The 21,867-nt window shown below is 40.4% G+C and overlaps 1 protein-coding gene across 1 annotated transcript in view; it reads left to right on the top strand.

The window, feature by feature from the left end:
- Positions 1-9,743, top strand: part of LOC122800888 (claudin-1-like) — an 85,393-nt gene extending 75,650 nt beyond the window's left edge. Inside the window, exon 4 of the mRNA XM_044070222.1 lies at positions 7,424-9,743. Coding sequence (XP_043926157.1) covers positions 7,424-7,589 — 166 coding nt within the window. The 3' untranslated portion in view covers positions 7,590-9,743. The remainder of the gene's footprint in view (positions 1-7,423) is intronic.
- Positions 9,744-21,867: the final 12,124 nt, after the last annotated feature.

Raw genomic sequence — 21,867 nt, 5'->3', positions numbered from 1 at the left:
CTGATCCATCGGCTCCGACTCGGCCACTATATAGTAGAACGAAGTCTCTAATTGGCTGGGCTACCCCTTATCCCAGAATGCACCACGCCTGCTTCCCCAGATCTTGTTTGTTCGCTTTCATACCTACATCCAGGCACAGAAACATACCAGCAACTGTAACAAACTAAAGTCCTTCAAGAGAAAAACTCAGTAAGTAACAACATTCCCTCTAAATCCAATGGGAAGGGGGAAGGAGGGCGGGTACGTATGAATGTAGGCGAGATGGATCCCATACATCTGAAGTTATGGTAAGTACATAACTAAAAGATGTAATGGGATCCTATCTCGCCTACATTCATAACTGATGGGACAGCATCCCTAGCACCTAAATCCCGGGTGGCTCATTGGAAAACACTCCTGAGAACTGTGGAACCAAAGGAAGCTCTACCTCGAGAAGCCACATCTATCTTGTAATGAGAAATGAAGGTGTGCAGAGAAGTCCAGGTAGCGGCCGCACAGATATCATCTATCGATAATTTGGAGTGGAATGCTACAGAAGTAGCCATTGCCCTGGTAGAATGAGCCTTGACTGGGAATGGTAGCTCTTTGCCGGACCGTGAATAAATGAAGGAGATGCAATCTTTAATCCATTTGGCTATGGTGGTTTTAACCACTGGTTGACCCAACCTATTTTCCGCAAAGGACACAAACAGCTGATCTGACTTTCATGTCTGATTGGTCCTACTTAAATAAAAATGCAGTTGTCTGTGAACATCCAACTGATGGAAAATATATTCTGCACTATTGGAGAATTTGGGAAAAAACACAGGGAGCTCCAAGGATTGTTGAATGCATAAGGGGAATGCTACCTTGGGCAAGAAAGAGGGATTTAACTTGAGAGACACTCTGTCTTTGTGAAAAATCAAATAAGGAGGATTAGAACAGAGAGCCTGAAGCTCTGAGACCCGCTTGGCAGAGGTTATTGCCACCATAAAGGCGGTTTTCCAAGATAGAAATTTTATATCACAAGTAGCTGCTGGTTCAAAGGGGCGGGCAGTTAAAGAAGCTAGAACCATATTCAGGTCCCAAGGGGGCACAGGATGGGCTATTGGGGGCCGACGGAGCCATGCTCCTTTAAGGAAAGATTTGCAAAGCCTGTTTGCCATTAAGGAAGGCTCAAAAGAGACATGAAAATTAGAGATAGCTGCCAGTTGGACTTTAATTGTGGAAACTGAAGAGCCCAAATAAAACAAAGAAGCCAGAAATTCTAAAACCTGAGGTACTGGGGCGGTAAATGGATCTATACCTCGTTGCTGGGCCCAAAGAGCAAACCTCTTCCATTTACTGGAATACAGTTTAATAGTAGAAGGTTTGTGAGAAGAGGACAAAATGTGGATGACGTCTGGAGAAAGAGAGTTATCTCTGATTAAGGTTGGAAGTGGAGTAACCAAGCGGCAAACCTCAAGGACCTGAGGGATGGATGAGACTGTCCTGACTGATGAGTTAACAGGTCGGGCACCATGTCCAGAAACCATGGGCCTTCCACCGCATACCTCAGAAGGAAGGGGAACCAAACCTGACGAGGCCAGTGTGGAGTGATCAAAATCATGTCGCTTCCTATAGAAATCACCTTCTGTATTACCTTCGGGAGAAGGGGAACCAGAAGGAAGGCATAAAGTAGACCCGGGGGCCAACTGTGAGCTAGAGCGTCCCTGGGAGTCTGCCCCTGAGAGGGAGTCAGCGTGAAGAACTCCCTGCATTTCGCATTGTGAGGGCTGGCGAACAAGTCGCAACAAGGAAGGCCCCACTTGGTGAAGATGTTTGCAGCCACCCTGTCATTGAGGGACCACTCTTGGGGCAACAGGAAAGTCCTGCTCAGCCTGTCTGCAATCACATTGGATTTCCCTGGAATGTGCGTTGCCACTAGGAAACGCTGGGTAGAAATCGCCCAATGGCACACTCTCATGGCCTCTCGGCAAAGAGGGTAGGACCTGGTTCCGCCTTGCTGGTTTATGTACTAGACTACCAACATGTTGTCGGATAGAATCGCAATAGTACCCCGGGGAAGAGCGTGATAAAGTGCTTGCAACGCCAGTAGCACCGCTCTCATTTCCAGGATATTGATATGTAAGTGCGTTCTGTGAACCTGCCACGTGCCTTGGACAGACCTGTCCAGATAATGACCCCCCCACCCTATCTGGGAGGCGTCCGTGGTCACCGTGGTGACGGGAGGCTGAAGGGCAAAGGGTCGCCCCTGGTCCAGGTTGGACCGACGTAGCCACCAACGTAGGTCCCAACGGCAAATTTCTGTAATCTGGACCAAATGGTTCAAGGGGAGTTCCTGAAAGGACCATTGAACCGACAGTAGCCATTGCAGCACCCGCATGTGCAGCCTGGCTAAGGGGACTAGAAGAATAGTCGAGGCCATCGTGCCCAATAACTGCAGAATCAGTCTGGCCTGAACTCGTGATCTGGGTAACAAGGTTTGAACCTGAGACTGCAGGACCTGAATCCTTTCTGCCGGCAAGAATGCCCGCATTCTTCTTGTGTCTAACTCTGCGTCTATAAAGGTAATACGCTGAGATGGCTGCAGCACATATTTTCCCCAATTGAACGTGATCCCTAGTGAATGACCCAAATTGACTGTGGTCATAAGCGCCCGAACTAATAGATGCTTGGAGGTGGCAGTAAGGAGCCAGTCGTCTAGATAGGGAAACACTTGGAATCCTAGACTTCTCAAGTGAGCTGTCACTACTGCCAGACACTTGGTGAACACCCTGGGGGCTGTGGTGAGACCAAAGGGCAGTGCTCGGAACTGGAAATGACTGGCTCCCAGGCGGAAGCGTAAATGACTCCTGGACTCCTGACTTATCAGAATGTGATAGTAAGCATCCTTGAGATCTATGGAGCACATCCAGACATCCTTCTCCAATAACGGGAGAATGGACTGAAGGGTGACCATTCGGAATTTGGATTTTTTTACAAAGCGATTCAATGATCTGAGGTCCAAAATGGGCCTTAAGTCCCCTGTCTTTTTTGGCACCAAAAATAGTCTTGAGAAAGTTCCTGATCCAATCTGGTCATCGGGGACAGGCTGGATGACTCCTTTTCTTAGCAGCTTTGAAACCTCGACCGCTGCTTGATCCCGCTGACTGGGTGGCACATCCGGGATTTTCATGATAGGAAGAGGGGGGATCTTGATGAAAGGGATAAGATAGCCTCTGGTTATGGTTCGGAGCACCCACTGATCCTTGGTGATAGATTCCCAAGCCTGCAGGTGTTCCGCAAAGCGACCCCCGACTGGCTCCGGAGATGCGCAGTCGGGCCACGTCTCAGGGACGGTGAACGTAGGATGGACCACGAAAGGAATCGTGGTCTCCAGAGTTATGGGGACCTCTGCCGCCTCTGGGGTGGCATCTTCCTGAATCCCCCCCCTGCCTCTAGAGTGGGGATCACTCGGTGGAGTAGGGAAAGACCTTTGAGATTTCCTGAACCACATTTTCCCTCCTCTCTGGGCCTTGGGGTAAGGTCTAGAGGGAGAGGAAAAACGTGCCCCCATGGCAGTCAAGGTCTTGCCCTCCTGCTCGCACCGAGTCAGTGTGTCCTTCACCTTGGGTCCAAACAGGGAGGACCCATCAAAGGGGGCGTCGGTGAAGGAAGACTTAAAGGCCTCCGCAAAGGGACACAAGCATAACCAGGCGTGTCTTCTAAGAGCCACGCCTGTTCCCGCTGCTCTACTCGCCCCTTCGGCCGCATAAGATATGAGCCTCATGGACGAGTTGACTATCGAAGATAGGGTAGTCATCTGGGCGCCAACAGTTTGGGCTAACACCTCAGGAAGATTACCCATAAAAGACTCACCTAACTCTTTGAGGAGGTCCCTTTGGAGCTTGGTAAAATGACAAAGATAATTCAGCGCCCGCAGGGAAAAGGCCGCTGAAGAAAGGGTATGCTTCCCATACCTATCCATGCTCCTGGAATCCTTATTAGGAGGGTGAATAGACGTTGAAGCCTCTGCCACGTCCTGCTGAGTGGCAGATGCCACCACCATCGCATCTACTGCAACTCCTTTAGTCAAAAATTCCTTTTGAGGAGGGGCTGAGAGAAACTTGTTAGGCCTGGCGGGCACCGGTTCCACAGAGTCAGGGTGTTCCCACACCCTTCGAGACACTAAATCTAGTAATTCATCGAAGGGTGGAGACACCCAGGGGGCAGAGGGCTGGGCCCCAAAAGCCTTGAGGAAGACTGACTCCTCTGCGGAAGGGGTTTTGGACTGCCAATCGCCTCTCTGTCTCAGGATCTCGAGGATATCTGAGAATGAGACGTCATCCGAGGATGATTTTGGGGACCCCTCCGCATCATCGAGGTCAGTATCTGATGTGATAGACTCATCCTGGGAGTCAATGTGCTTCCTCTTGCACAATTTTTTTCTCGGAGGTTCATCTGAAGCAGATTCAGAAGGACCTCCCGGGAGAAGGGAACCCCCCAAGGGGGTATCCTCAGGCCCTGGGGCCCCATTGTCGTGGGAATGAAGGGCACCAGAAGCACCAGTTCCCAAGTCTAGGGATGGTGAGGTAGAGACTTGCTGAGCCAGCAAGGACATGGCCAGCACACTACTCATGGCCTCAAAAGCCGGACCTCCAGACTCTACAGAGGACACCGGCTGAGAGACCACGACGGTACCGGGAATCCCTGCGGCCGACGCTCCGAGGGGGAGACTAGGCACCGAAGCTACCAGTTCCAAAGTGTTCCCCTCGGCCCCGACCGAGGAAGTCCCGGTACCGAACCCTGACACCGAGGACAGGGTAGGAATGATGGTCGGAACAGAGAAACTCTGAGGGAGTCTCGGTTCCGACTGGACAACTCTGCTCCGCTCTACCATCACCGACTCCAACGGCTCCAAGGAGGTTGGAGGAGGAATCGGGTTAGTCGAAGTAGGGACCGGCTCTGGAGCCATGTGGGCTGGAGCCAAGACCATTTTTGCAAAAACCGGGGACTGGAAAAGCCTCTGGATAACTCTGTCCAAATCTGAGTCCGACAACCTGGAGGATTTAGAGGAAATAGATGGGGGTCGAGACGACTTCTCTCTCGGCTCCGATAGACCAGGGGACCGGCTCTGAAATGGCTCCAACACCATCGGCACCGGATCCGGAACCGTATGAATAAGCATCGGCGCTGAAGGGGACTTTGGGGCCGAGGGAGCAGAGTCTGAGCTGCACACCTCCAACGGCTCCGAGACCAAAGGAGCCAAAGCAGGTGATTCACCTCTCGATCCCCCAACCTGTGGCTCTGACACCAATGGAGCCAAGGAAAGAGGTATCAAGGCAGACCCTTCCACCCGAGGCTCTGAAGCCATTGGAGCCGAGGAAGAAGAGGTCGACCTATGCTTCTTGGAAGTCGGTTCCGACGGACTGGTCGGAGCAGACGACCTTTTCTTTTTAGAAGCTGGAGAGGAAGGAGAAGCCAAAGCTTCCTCAAAGGAGGGCTTAATAAGGCCCTTAAGGATCAATTTATTTTTACGTTCTTTAAGGACCCTAGAGGAAAAAGCATGACAAACACTACATGTTTCCTGCAAATGTTTTGGTCCTAAACAATATACACAAACAGCATGGCTATCAGTAATGGACATTTTGTAGTTACACTTGGTGTACTTTTTAAAACCAGACTTCTGCTCTTTCGACATACTATCACACAACTGTTTTACCACAACGAAAAACAACCTTAAGTAGGGCACGAGCCCTTTGACTCAAAACGGGACTGGCCTGAGATACAGCACACAAAAACGGGCAGAAGCCCTCTAACTTAAACGGGCTTAGCCCGATAAAACGAACGTACAGAAAAGACAAATTCAATATATCCACACACAAATAAGGGCAAGGGCCCTCTAACTTAAACGGGCCTTGCCCGGTAAATAGAAGAAATACCAATCACACCAAAAAAGGTTAACACACACACGTAAAGCTGTTAAAACAGCTGTTTGTTAAATTTGTGAAGAAAACCCTAGGTCAAAAGACCAAAAAAAATAATCAAAAACTACTTAGCTCCAGCCAAGTCGAGACCACGTCTAGCTTGAAAAGTGGCAAACGAGATCTGGGAAAGCAGGTGCGGTGCATTCTGGGATAAGGGGTAGCCCAGCCAATTAGAGACTTCGTTCTACTATATAGTGGCCGAGTCGGAGCCGATGGATCGGCTCCGAACCCATCAGTTATGAATGTAGGTGAGATAGGATCCCATTACATCACATTATGGAATACTTAGAGGAGGCTGATGAACCCTAACAGGTGTGTCAGATATTTTGTTTACTTGTGTGCTGTTTTCACATTTTACATGTCACGGTCTTCTTCTTGGGTTGTAACAGATGCTGTGTACAGCTGGACATTCTCCTTGGGTTGTAACAGATGCTGTGTACAGCTGGACAGTCTGACTGTTGTATATACTGCCATCTATAGCACTCTCCATACATTGTGTATATACTGCCAACTGTAGCACTCTCCATACATTGTGTATATACTGCCATCTATAGCACTCTCCATACATTGTGTGTATACTGCCATCTATAGCACTCTCCATACATTGTATATATACTGCCATCTATAGCACTCTCCATACATTGCTTCCTTTGTCATCATTCCGCTCTGTGCATACGTTTCTTCAAATTATTGTTAAACTTGAGCTCTTCTCCTAGACATATTTAATTCTTACGTTCTAACATTATGCTACTTATGTATCTTTTTGCAGGATCTTGTACATTTTACTTTATTTTTTTTTATTTTGTTTCTCAAGTGCTTAGACTACTTTCTATCTTACTAACTTCTATTACAGAACACTGTATCTTGTTGCCTTGCATGTTGCCATATGGCGCAGGAAGTGGCTGAAAAGGATCTTACACCGGTCTACTAACCTGAGCAACAAATGGTCACTAGATAGATAGGTAGAGAGATAGACAGATAGATAGACAGACTGACAGCACAATAGATTGACAGAGATAGAGACAGAGATATATATAGAGAGAAATAAAATAAATAATTTAACTGGATATGTGAATTAATCACTTTATGACCTTTTTCTTGACCTGGGCCCCAAGTGAAAAGGTGAGTACAGTACATCTGAATAATTTAGAGTAGACAGTCAGTCAGTGTTTTTTTTTTTTTTTTGGGGGGGGTGGTTGAGAGAACACCTGCAATGGGAAGAGCATCCATACTCCACATAGACAGTGACCAATGTCAAGTCTGAACCTACAATCTTACAGCTTTGAGAGATGTATATGTTACATTATTTATTCAGATCTATGTCATAATGAAGCAGTCACATACATGTTTTCTATTTTTTTTTTGGCTGTTAGTTGAACAGAAGTAACTAGTAATAAATACAGCTCCAGAACAAGTTCTTATGGATATTTTGTTCTGCATATTCAGATCTTCATTTTGTTTGTTTACTCTTGCAGGTATGAATTTGGTCAGGCTCTCTTTGTGGGCTGGGCAGGTGCAGCTCTGTGCATCATGGGCGGTGCCTTCCTCTGTTGTTCCTGGCCAAGAAAACAGCAGTCAAGCTATCATGCAAAGAACTATCCAAAAGCAAGAAATGCAACCCCAGACAAACAGTTTGTATAGGAAGATGTCTGAAACTCTACAAACGATTGATAATGAGACATTTTAAGTGATTTACAGTTCTTTTAGAACAATGGACAATGCACCTCTTTAGTTCTCATTTTGCATAAAAATATAACAATAAGTCAAAAACAACTGCATTATCCAGTAACATAGAATCAACAACGTGCTGGCTTCTCTGTACACATTGGCAGAAAGCTGCATGCTCAAGTCTATCTCCAGATTTAGAAGACTGTCTTATATAAAAGATTAGCAGCAGTTACTAAAATAATGTTTTTCAATGTTAAAGTATTATAAAGAACATTAACCTCTTTTCTGGCTACAATACAGTGGGCACACCATGTCATTCAGACTGGAGAAGGTCAATCACAAACACTGTATATTAGTAAGCTTAAGGAGCAGTGTCTTCTGTCATATGACAACTACAGCATTACTTCTATTAATTTCCAGCATCTTTAGGTTACAGTCTTCACATCCTTAGCTCCTTCATCAAGTCCACGTTTATTCATGCCCTTTACTATGGCATCCAAAGCAAATATGTTCACTTAAGTTCCTTAATCAATTAACCACAGTTATCAATTTGTGTGGCCTTTTATAATATGGACTTTCAGGTTTTGCTGGTCAGTACTGCTAAACATAATGGTGTGCATGAATTTCCTTGCCTAAAATAATTGACAAAGGATTGTAACAGATTTTTTATCAAAGCCCTTGTCTGCAGCCATGTTTGAAGTAGGATTTGACAACATCAATGGAATAACTATGCTTGCTGCCATTTTAGAATTCACCTCCCTTCACTATGCCGTGTGCTAAGTTCTTTCCAGTACTTATTGCATTTAGTGTAATTGTCCAAGTTGACTTGCCTTTGAGACATATTGAGACCACCTAATCACGAGCATTGTTTACAGATTCCTATAGTTAATACTAAATTGGGTTGCTTTGTTTAGGTTATGAAATAAATTTTCCTTGTTATGCTACTTTCGGTGAATGTGTTGTCACTGCCGGGCTGTGAACCTGTGGTGACGGTACATGTCCTGCCTTTGTTTAATCAGCCTGGAAGCCCATCATTTTGCTTCTAGTTTCTTCCTGTAGAATTATTGAAAGTGCCACAGTGATTTACATCAGTATCCACCAGTAATGGGACAATGCTTTGCTTGCCAATGCCAGACCATTACCTGAATGAATGTCCTGGATCCTGTCCTCTCACAGGAATGAAAAATTGTCACTTTCACCAGTGGAAGTGACCCATCCAGAATGCAGACATTGAAAATGTTGGCACACAAAATGTAGTCATAATTTACATTACAATGGGAACAGACTGCCTATCCTAAACGTCTCATGGCACTGGGAAATGTAATTTACCTTTTCTGGGTCTATATTTTATTTGTATATTCTGTGCTGGGACATTTTCAATTAGCTCAGTGGTAAGGAAATATAATCCTTTAAAGACTGTTCATGTCTTTGAATTCTACATCTCTTCTAAAACACAGTCTTGTAGTAGAAACACAACTACTGTCTTATCAGGAAAATTTCTAGTTTGCCACTTTTAATTCCTTTCACTGTGCTTTTTAAATCATGTGTTACATTATAAGTGCCATTATTCTAGAAACAGTATAGAAAGGTATACTTCTCTGTACTTCCTGTCTTCTTGGATTTAAAAAAAAAAACATGACAGAAAAAGTATATAAGAAATGCCAAAATGTTTCACAGAATTTCAAAACCCCATTTAGAATTCAGAAAGGCTTACCATGACAGTCAACCCTTAACATGAATACTTTTCCTAGTGTTGAACCTTTGTGATTCATAGACCAAGTATTGCTGTGGTTTTCTACTAGAGGGAGTTTAGGGCATGTAGGGTGGTCCCACTGATTAAGCAGCACAATGATGATATGATTCAGGGGAGTAGCTATTGCTTATTAGCCATGTGCTCCCTCTCAGAAATGCCAGCAGCTCCCTATTTATGCTGCCAAGAAATTCAGAGAATTGCTCAGCTGTGAAAATTTGCACAGTTGGCAGAAAAAAGCTAACATGGTCAAATAAGAGCAATCACCCTTTCATTGCTACGGAAGCAGTCACAGTGCAAGTTCAGTGAGTGGGCCATGAATGAAGCTGGATGAATGTTGTGTGTGTGTGTGTGTGTGTGTGTGTGTGTGTGTGTGTGTGTGTGTGTGTGTGTGTGTTTGGCTGAGTGATCACACTGGGGCAGCAGGTATGTGATTGAAAGTTTGGATGTGTGTGTGTGTATGTGTGTGTGGTGTGTGTGTGTGTGTGTGTGTGTGTGTGTGTGTGTGTGTGTGTGTGTGTGTGTGTGTGTGTGTGTGTGTGTTGGAGCATGACTATGAGTGAGCGGTTGAGTCTTTTTGTATGTGCGATTGAATGTTGGGGGCTTGTTTGATGCCAGATGCGTGTGCGTTTGTTTGTGTGTGTGTGTGTATGTGTGTGTGTATGGGTGACTGAATGTATGCATGCTTGTGTGAGTACAGGAGGGTACCTTTGGCAGTGCAATACATAGATCAGCAAGGTGAACAATACTGCAGTCTAGACAGAGACTGCTAACATTAAACAAGGGTGATTTAGAGATATGATAATGAGATGATAATGAGGTCTTCCTCATTGTGGCCATACCTGTCTCTGATTTGCATTTTCTCATTGTTTCATAAATTGATCTACCTGTGGTAGGTAATTTACATAAGTGTTAAGGATCTTTCTGAATCCCAGGGAATGACTATAAACAGGGACATAAATTTTCCATTTTACTGGGGAAAATACTGGTAAATCATATGCTTGGAGTAAATAATTGTAAAGACACCAACCTTTTGCGGAATTTAGCATGTTTATGCCAAAACACTGATCCCCCACAACCTGCATTTCTTCTCTGTTTGCTAATAATACCGTTATCCCATTTTACTGAAACTTTTTTGCATAGAATATGTATCTATTTTGTACACACATGCCTATACACACACACACACACACACACACACACACACACACACACACACACACACATATATATATATATATATATATATATATATATATATATATATATACACAAACATACAGACACACAGACTCACACACACACACATAATGAAATCAAGTTAATGACTAGGAATTACACTTAAAAATCACAGATATAATTCCTGGATTTTATCTCATATTTGAAACCATAAATCAGTGTCCTTGACATTACAGTAAAGAAACTGCAACGTATGTTTCACAATCAATATTTTGTTAATACCTTTTTTGTTTAAATATCCTAATCTGGTCATATTTCAAGAATTGTGTTTTTTTTTTCTATAGCACAAGCTATGTACATTTGTTTTTCTTGGCAGATCATTGTAACCAAAAGCTCCTGTCATTTTGTTAACGTGGAGAACCACAGTGTAAGGGCATAGGCCAATGCAGTTTTGAAAAATGTGAGGTGCAGAATAATGAATAGTATTATTAGAAGATGTAATAGTACTGCAGTTGCAGATCTGCTCCGTTTAACAGTATTCTTTTCTATTTTACTATACGTTTTGTACTTGTAGGGTAGTGAATTCAAGCAGCTTGTTTTAGCTGTAACGTTATAAAGTCATATAGCAATTTCTTATGTATATAGTGAATAGTTTTATTACTGGTGTGAATATTAGTTTAATATCAAACGCTGACCAGTTTGATACTTACGTTGTACATCAGTCCTTCCTACTTGAACTGTTTCTTTCTAATTAATCATATTACAGAGAGGATAAGGTAAACTGTGAAGCTTACATTCAATGTTCCAGGTACAGAACCACACTGCCATCAACAAAGTGCTGAAAAATGGAATTTAATATGGTATGACGTGTATTTCTTTTACAAATATAGGAAATTATATGTATGTATTCACTGAGGGAGATAAAAATATTCAAGGCATACAAAAGTAACTATTATTGCTTTTAATAGTCTCAGACATAATCAATATAACTTTTACTTTAGAAAGTTACATTATATCATATTATGGCCCAAAATAATGAAAGTCATCTAAAACGCAATATGAACAGTACAGTTAGTGTGCCAGATTGCTGTACTTAAAGCACAAAAACAGAAAGAAAAAACAAACACTAAATTTTAGTGAGATGATGGCATCGTACATTGTATTTGGCCAAATGTCTCTGCATTTATAATCATTTTGTCACAACTATATTATTTTCTTGAGTGAATACTGCCTTAAATGTAGAAGTCATTTACCATAACATGTATTAGAACTGACAAGGTGTCAAATTTTTGTCAATATAGGCATTTGATTGCTTCAGCTACTGGTTTAATAAGGACTGATTTGGAATTCTTCTATTGATGCAAATGTACCTTATTTCATCATACTAAAAAGTGCAGTGTTTTATATAAATATTTATAAGAAAATATCAGCCATTTTATTCATCTGTAAAACAATAATTAATTACTACCATGCTATTTATCAAACGTGCTTACTCCCTGCCTTCTTGAGTTTGTGTCCTTCAGTTTCCATTTGCATACTTTGTGTTTCTGCACAAGCCACTTAACCATACAATGCTCTTGGGTTGCCCCCTGGAATGAGGTTTGTACCTGCGTTTACATAGATTAACAAATGAATAAAAAAGTCAAACCATCTACATGAATTATTATGCATTAAGCAAAATTGCTATTCATAAAAAAATCTGTATGGAAATTCCATATCTACAGCATGGTACAGCATAATGTTAGGATGCAGTCCAATCATCACATTAGTACATATGAATAAAGAACGGCCTCTTCACCTAATGACAAGGGCAAAACATACTTTATTACCATTTTCCATTGCGATACTCCTAAAATGATTTGTATCACTGTCTTATGTATGTGATTTACTTCAACATTCAAACCATAAGCTTCTATGTTTTGGAAAATGAATGCATGTGACAAGCTTTACTATATTTTATGTGCCTATATTTTAATATATTTTAATGATTGATACCAATTAATCAGTAAAGAACACAATGAATGTCTGAGTGTAAAAAAATTCATAAAATATATCTTTTCCTGTACCTGATGAATATATTATTGTATATACTACATTATTATTTCAGTTAGATTCAACTAGCATATATTTTTTAGGTTTTGCATTTTTATAATTTTTTATGTTTTAAAATGTTTTAAATAAATTAAACACATTTTAAATATGTATCTAGAGTCATTTTTATGGTGCATAAAATGCCAAGTAATGACTTCCTTACTTTTGGATAGCTATGCATACTTAAATACAAGAGCTGGTCAGTCATGTCCTGCTAAGACTGTCCAAAATCATTTATCTGAGGCCAAAAATGTATAAATCATAGGTGATAGTTTTAGGACTGAAAGTGACTTAGTAACTACACTTGTCAATGATGCAGGCAAAAATCTACTGTTTGTCTTTGAGTGAATGCGTGTGTGTGTGTGTGTGTGTGTGTGTGTGTGTGTGTGTGTGTGTGTGTGTGTGTGTGTGTGTGTGTGTGTATGTCTGTCTGGTAAGTGACAGCATTACCAGATTTTGAAAGAGAACAGCTGTTTAGAAAAACAAGTCTTGCAAAGTATCTGGTATGACAAGTACTAGTGATTGCCTATTTGGGTTGAAGTCACTCTATGCAACATGTAGGCTGCAGACATTCATCTACAGTGATTCATGGTTCTGTGGATCATATGTTGGTCATCTGATGTATTTCATCCTATAAAACTGTAATTTATATATAGATCAATGTCAGAAATTAAACAGTTATGTGAAGTTTTCTACAATCACTATAACCTAGGGAGACAAAGTATAAAAATATTTTAGGAAGTCATGACTCTAAACATCACTTACAATGGACAACATTACCAATCACATCCACCCACATGTGTACTTTGCAAAGCTTGTATCATCATTAAGACAGTTAAATGTTATGTCTGGAAATAGGAAAATAAATAGATAATCAATAATAATAATTAATCAGATGATGGCTGAAGGGTGCCTATAGTAATTTATGATTAGAACAGTAGTGTTACGCCTTCCAAACGCAACAGGAGACCTGGATGGCATGGCAGATCTCTCTCTCTGTAATGTAAATGTGAAATTGTTCACAGGATTGGGCCATGATCAGAAAAGAAGTAAGGGTGGTTTTGACAGATATCCAGAAAGATTTGATAACATAAATTGGTACTGGTTGATATCCTCTTGCAATCAGTTAAATAAATAGCCTGAGGTTGGTTTTGAAAGGGGTAATAACCCAAATGGGGTGGTTGCAAAAACGTCCGGAGATGGATAGCACAAGGTTGCCCGCAATGTTTTCATTATTTTAGCTAGGTATGAAGAAAGTAGTTTAGAAGATCAGATAGTATTTGGAGGGGTGGGATAAGGGAGGGAAGAAGAGGTAATGTCAAATACGGAAGTCACAAGGAACAACAAAGGGCTAGAGTAGTGTTATCCTAGACTGACAGTAGATACACTAATAGGAGAAAAGTCCCTCAAGGCCAGTCCAGTAAAGAAAGAGTCTTTGTGATGAGTTGTTATGCATCAGTTAAGGTTTCTGGGTTGTGGTCAGAGTTCTCATCAGATATGTATGAAGATTATTTTGTTTACTAGAGATTAAAGGAGGTTTTAGTCTCACTCATCCTGCCATATTAAGAAACAAATATGAGATAAGTTAGGTCTTTTTTGATGCATATATACTCTAATGTATTTCAGTCTATCACCACCATGCTGTTCAAACTAAGATATGAGGATTCCACTCCTCTTTAAGGGTAGTGGTCAGTGGCCTTAGGTTATTCAGCATTTGATGCATCTGGGAGTTGTGAATTAACTGCCAGTGTCAGAGAAATTAGTAGGATAAGATTCTACGAATTTCTCAGCTGATAAGCAACAGCCTGTGTGGATTTTGAATATTAAGCCACTTTTGGAAATGGATACTCAATGTAAGTAGTTGCATTTTAGTTTTGAAACAAGGGTGTAATAATCTGCATTTTGTATGTTACAATAATTTATTGATATATAATTTGTCTATTGAATCAAACAAAAGAAAAATAGTGACTTTCAGAAAAAATAACGTGACTGAGTTGTGTTTGCCACTAGTACACCTCTTAGTCATCCTTTTCATTGGTGCTCAGGATGGTTTGTAAAACTGAGCTGCTGACAACCAATCTTAATGCAATTTCAGTTTGCCATGTGCAAATGCATGCTTCAAGGCAGGCATCTACACTGTAGAATGGTGTCTTATGTCAGTATTATGTTCACCTACAAAGTAAGGGAGGGCTGTATGTAAACATAAATCAAGTCTGATATAAAATGCTGTATGCAGTACCCTTATAGTGTTTATTGAATGTATAAATCAAATGTATTATGCAGCTTTCTTTCTGCATTCTTCTGCCTTGTGATATCCCTCGTTTGTGTCTGACATTTCTCTATGTGTCATATGTTTGCTGTCTGTGCACTTCATTGTTCCTCTACACTTGCTGTGTTTGTAAATGCTCCCTGCTGAGCTTGGATTTCCCTGTCTATTTTCTCTTCTTCAAATTTATAAAATGGAGATTTACTATGGAGAAAAAATATGCTTAACTATGCATGTTTTCTTCTGGCTGTCCTTTAAATTGATTCTACTGTGTTCTGGTCTTCTTACCCCCACTTCTCTTCTTGTGGTTTTTTTATCTCTACATTTACCCCTTATGGAATGCATTCGATAAGACTGCCATTTGGCCATGACTGGTGTTTCCATATATTTTTATGCATATGGTTACGAACATACACAGATTCTCTCTCTTCTTTCATATGGTGTCAGTATTATGATGAGCATATAATGCATCTTGCACCAAAGAATATTCCACATGGTGCCCGCATTATGACAAATCATATTGCGTGTCTGAAACCATGGATTTTGTAAGCTACACTTTATGCAGCTATACCAGTTCAAAGTCCCTAAAAATGTTTTCTACTTTCTTTGTTAATGTACAAAATAATTGCAAGTATAGTGATTTTTTTCTAGCACAGGATATGTCGGTACTTTTCACAACTTCCAAGTAAATATACATATATTTATATGGGTGTGATATAATTTTTCAATTCATGCTTTTCATCATTTGCTAAAATGTAACAGTTGTATTTCCTCAGGTTGACCTTTACTTAATTCAAGGGATGTCCCTTTTATTTGAGGTTGTACAACCCTGGACTAAGCATATTTAATTTTTAGGGGTGACACACACACACACACACACACACACACACACACACACACACACACACACACACACACACACACACACACACACACACACAATACTTAAGGCAATCAAAACTCCAAGATGTCAACATCTGTTTTCTTGACAAAACAGATGGTTGACGTGTCTGAGATTGCAGCTGCAGAAGTTGGGGAATACCTCCCTTCCCAGGGACTGTGTCATCTAGTCATCTAGTATATATAATTAGCACTGGGTGTAGAAGTGTGGGGATGGGGGAGCTTGTCTTCCTGCAAAAAACAATGTTTAAGTTTTGCATGCTCTTAGGTTTTATTTGAAGCATGTACGATGACGTGTTAATGTTCTCTTTTTTTATTTTTACGTGTCTACATTAGTGACGTTGACATTTAGATGTTTTGATTATTTTAAGTACTTTTATATAAATATAAACACAGAAGCACAGACAGACATATTTGTTCACCTGGATGGTTCAACTGGGCAGTGCCCCCTTTCAGCGACAGCCAGGGGAGAAAGGCTCCGACATTAAATTCAATAACACAACATACAATATGCATGATCAATGAGGAAATTTATTTAATTTATTTATTTATTTACATTTGTTTACTGGGAAATTCCAACTGGACACAGGTCCTTTTTCAACATAGGCCCGGAGAAAAAAGCTCCACAGAACAATAAATGAGAAGCAGAGTACATGAAGAACAATTGAATATACATACAATAGCAAATAATACATATTGCAGTAAACATTAGCTATACATACAATATAAAACATAGTAATGAACAGATATACCAATATCTACCTAGAGGATAGGACTTCTGATATCAACAGTTACCAATACTAATCACACGTAAATATAATGTTATTATTTCTTTAACTTCATTGTATTAAGATTTTATGCTTCTTGTATTGTGTACACTTTTTGTTACTTGTCTATTTATTAGTACTATGGATGTTAATCATATAATCTATACTGGAGCTTTTCTCCTCAGGCCTCTGCTGAAAAAGGGCTACTTAGCTCAGACGGACATTCCTGGTCATCAAATGTAAAATAAATAATAAATAAATAAATACATAAATAAAGGTAGTATGTATATACAGTAATAGTACTAAGCTCAAACGGATACGGTCCTAAACTCATAAATCTACATTTTATATACAAATATTGCACTAAACTCAAACAGATATAAAGCAGATGCTCCACATGAAGGTGGAAGAGTCTAGAAGGGCTAATGGGATGGAAGGGGAAGATAGAGGAGTAAGAGAGGAGACTGAATGATTAGTATTCATGGTCGAGAGGGGAAGCTAGGTGTAAGTCAGTTGGATATGTATTTGGAGTTGAGATGAAGTCAGGTAGTTAAGCATATTATAACAGGTCTGAGAGATTGAGAGAGGAGGGAAGGAGAGGGTAAAGGGTGAGCCAGAGCCTGCAGAGGAAGGAATGCAATGATCAGATGGTGTGAGGCAGGGTGGCTAGGGAAGGGGAGAGGAAGTGGAGGTAAAAAGGAGGCTTACTAGTCGGGATTGGTGCATGGGCATAATCAGAGACTTTTTAAGTGAATTTTTAGTGCAGTCTTGAAGTGATTTCAAGAAGGTAGTGTAGTTATATAGGGGGGAGATTGTTCCATAATCTGGATATGATGCAGGAGAATACTGCTTCTCCTGCTGAGTTTTTGGGTTTGGTCACTAGAATTAGATTTTTGCTGCTGGAGCGTAGTGGTCTAGTGGGGCAGTAGGGCTCGAGAAGGTTTTGAAGGGATGGGACTTTAAGAGGATAGTTTACTAACTTGTGGGCAAGAGAGAGTTGATTCAGGTGAAGAAGTTGATGGAGTTCAAGCCAGTCAAGTTCTCTAAGTGAGATACAGTGGTGGCTAGGACAAGATGCACCAGTGGCAAACTTGCCAATTTTATTGTAGCAAGCCTCAAGCTTGTTTAGGTCTGTTTGTCTAAGGTAGGTAAGTATAGGAGAGGCACAGAGTAAAGTGGAGATTAGATGGGAATTGGCAGCAGACATTCTGGCTGTCTTGGTGAGTAATCGTTTGTTTCTAGTTTTTTGTGAACCTTTTTTATGGTAAGAGAAATGTGAGTATCAAATCTGAGATTGTTATGAATTTCAACATCAAGTAGTTTGGTGTGTTCTGTTGGGGAGATGACAGTATTGTCTTTCACTAGAATATTAAAGTGGGGGATAATTGGGTGAGAGTTAGTGGGTAGGAAGATAAGGAGTTTAGTCTTGCTCAGGTTGAGTAATAACTGGGCATTAGATAGCCAGCATTCTACAGATGAAAAGGCTTCCTGTGTGATCTTGTGAAGTTTAGGTATAGTTGGGGCTGAGCAGATGAGGGTGGAGTCACCTGCATACTGTATAAGAGAAGCATGGTTGGTGGCTGTGAACAGATCATTGGTAAAGAGGGAGAATAGTAGTGGACCAAGGATGCAGCCTTGGGGAACACTGAGTGTTACAGTAAGTTGAGGAGATAGGTCATTATGTCAGACAACTGATTGTTGGTGGCCAGTTAGATAGCTGTGAAACCAGTCAGTAGCTGATTTGGAAAAGGATAGGTTAGTGAGAACAGAGATTAGTAGTTTGTGTGAGACCATGTCAAAAGCCTTGGATAGATCCAGAAATATAGCAGAGGAAAACAGGCCATTATTTATATGATGAAATATAGCGTTAGTGAAAGAGAGCAAGGTGGTAATAGTGCTGTGGTATGGCCTGAAGCCATGCTGGGTGCTGGAGAAGAGGTTATTAGCTAAGAGGTAGTCTAACACTTGAGAATGGATCCATTTCTCAAGTATCTTGGAAAATGGAGAAAAGATGGCTATGGGGCAGTAATTGGAAAGTTCAGTGGAGGAGCCACCTTTATGGAGGCGAATGATGTGGGATATTTTCCACAGTCTGGGGACCTAGCTTTCTGATAAGGACCAATTAATTAAGATAGAGACTGGATAAGCTATGGCTTCTGCTGATATTTTTAGGTATTTTTAGGTATTCAGAGGGAGATTTTCAGCTGCAAGTTTTGTAGGCTTAAGTTTCAATAGAATTTTTTTATATAGGAGGTAGATACTGATGGAAAATAAAAGACTATGGGCAGAGTATTTGGCTTTGCTGTGGAAGGGTGAGTAGAGGGTTGTGTTTGTTTAGTCAAAGACAGAATGGTTTTGGTAATGTGCTTATTGAATGGGTCAGCAATAATGCTGAAGGAAGGCGGAGTGGTAGGTGGGGTGCCTGCATTACCTCGGTGGAGAATGGAGTTTATTGTGGACCAGAACTGTTTAGGGTTGTAATGGAAGGAGTTAGGGGCAGACTGACAATATTGGGTTTTATCTTCTTTTATTTGCTTTTTGACATTATTGAGCAAATCTAGGATTGACTGTCTAGAGGAGGGGGGTTGTTAAGCTCCAGTGCTCGCATATACATGAGGTTTGATAAAATACACCTTACATAGAAAATTTAAGACTACACATAGTATATTACACATGAGCAGGAACTGTGAACTAATACTTAGGTTAATTACATAGTCAGAGCATATCATAGCTGAGTTAGGCGTAGTCAGGAAAGGACAAAGGTGCAAAGGGTAATATTACACATTTGGCTCACTTGCTAGGACTATATTGGAAGGATATACTAATACTTGATATGTCTATGTAGGAAGGATAAAGTAGTACTGTAGTACTGAGTGAGAGACATATATTATTCTAGCTGGGGGTACAGTGACATCATGACTAAGTACAACAGATTTAGAGTAGATAGAGGTAAGTGGAACTGAAATATAATGTAGGTTAATATAGCCAGAGGTGGAGCAGGAACAAGCCAAAGTATCAGTTATATGTGCTTTAGATTCTGTTTAGTGGATTTAAGTGTTGTATTGAGTCTCAGAGGGAGTGGAATGTTATTCCACGGTTTGGATACAATAAGAGATGTGAGTCACCTGCTGAATTCTTGGATTTGGTCACAATTAGTAAGTTTCCAGCACTTGCAAGTAGGTTTCTATTTGGTTTACACTGAGGAAGATTGTTGACCAGGCTTGGGCATTTCTCATAGCTGTGGATAAGTGTGTTTGATACCCAGTTGGGAGTAAGACAATCAGTGAGGGAGTTCTAACCAGAGGAGTTGGGTTAAAGCTAAGCAATGATATGACCTATGTGGAAAGTTAGCTGTGGATTTAGCTATTTTATTATAGAACTGTGAAAGTAATTTTAATTGGGCAGCTTGAAGATTAATAAAAATAGGGGGTCTATAGAATGGGGACTCTGTAGATTTTTGTGAGTGGGAGGTACAAGTGTCTTCCACACATCTGCTAACTTAAATATACCAACTCAGAAATCCCCTATGTCTGGTATTGAGAAACTGTGCCAGAAATAGTAGCCTCATGCTCATTCTTATCGAATACATTGCATTTAATGAGTTTACCCATCACAGAACACATTCAATAAGAAAGCCAGCTGGCTTTGTGTGCTGTTTACATATTTATCTATCTATTGAAATATAGAAACAGCCTCGGGGGTAAGGGAATACTCCCAGCCCTTGGGATTTTCACATACCCTTTGAGCCTTTGATTAGTTGATCAAATTCAGTTGAGTAAGCAACTGTTCACCAAACACACTCTCAACAAACATAAGACCTCCCATATTTAGATACCTATGTCTATCTATCTGTCTATATATATATATATATATATATATATATATATATATATATATATATATATATATAGATGTAGATATAAAAGTAGACAAATCAGGAGAGAGGTCAAAAAAGGTCACTGTGGGAAAATAAGACTAAGGCAGAGGAAACACAACAAAATGATCACCAAGGCTTCAAGCATATCAAATAGCTTTTAATACTGAAGTAAAACCAAGAGAAAACAAATCAGATAAGTGCTGTTGGGTAATATACTACCCTTCCTTAGATCTGCTTAAAAGAAATCATTCATAAAATTTAAATGATTGGAATAACCGATCACTTTCAGTGAATGGTTTTATGCCTCTTTAAGGCAGGTTTTAAAGGAAAACAAGTGCTTAATCCAGGGGGTGTTTCTGCCCATAAACTGCCAATCCAGTTCATCTCAGCATATTTATTACAGTTGATGGAAGGAATTCTATGACATACACTAGTGCCAAAGTTGTAGATAATATACTTAAGAAATATGTGGCAACAGAATTCAAAATATGTAAGGACTCATGGTCATTCTAAGAGAAAATCAATTTATTGGAATATAATGATGTAAATAATTTCCTCACAGTTGATGTGAACGATTTATACACTTCAATCTCCTAAACCTTGGGTATAGAGTGGGTTTCAATTATGATGAAAAGGAAAGGAGCACCCACCACAGAAATAAACTTAGTTGAGGAATTATTAGACATCATTCTCAGTAATAATTTCATTCTTTGCAAACAGAAGTACTACCTGCAAAAAACAGGAGTGGCCATGGATTCGCCATGCAGGGCAAGTTTTGCCAACCTAGTAATGGCTTACTGGTAACAAGAATATATATTTGGAAATAAGGAAATAGCTGACCACATTTTCTTTTTTATGCATTACCTAGATGACATGTTTATGATAATCAAGGGAGCTATAATAGTGGCAGCAAAATTAGTTGATTACTTTAATAGTACAACCAATTTCCTGTAGTTTACCTTCACTTTCCATAACCAGGCAATCCTTTATCTAGATGTCAACCTTAGCAAAAGTGAAAAGAGAGAATACATTGTGAAGATATATAGAAAGATAACATATTCAGATACCTTTCTACACTACTCAAGTGGTCATCCCTACCACCAGAAAAGTTCGGTGGTTAACGGACAACTCGTGAGAGCTGTCAGAATGGTATCTACTAGTTCAGATTTTGAATGTGAATGCAACCATTTAAGACAAATGTTTCAAAAGCGAGCCTATTCAGTAACCTTACTAGATGAATTAATAGAAGAGGTTAAAACTAAAAGAACTAATGGCTTTTATAAGCCTATTTTAAGTAGTGTAGAATTAAGTGTGACATCATTGAATAATGTAGGGGAAAGAAGTATAAATACCAGTTGTGAAACTGGATTTATAATGATGTACAATCCGGAGGCTTATAATGTTTAAGCAATATTGCATAA

This window comes from Protopterus annectens, chromosome 4.part1 (genome assembly GCF_019279795.1).
Source record: "Protopterus annectens isolate FY-2018-M chromosome 4.part1, PAN1.0, whole genome shotgun sequence".
NCBI lineage: Eukaryota > Metazoa > Chordata > Ceratodontiformes > Protopteridae > Protopterus > Protopterus annectens.
This window is presented reverse-complemented; position numbering and strand designations above follow the sequence as displayed.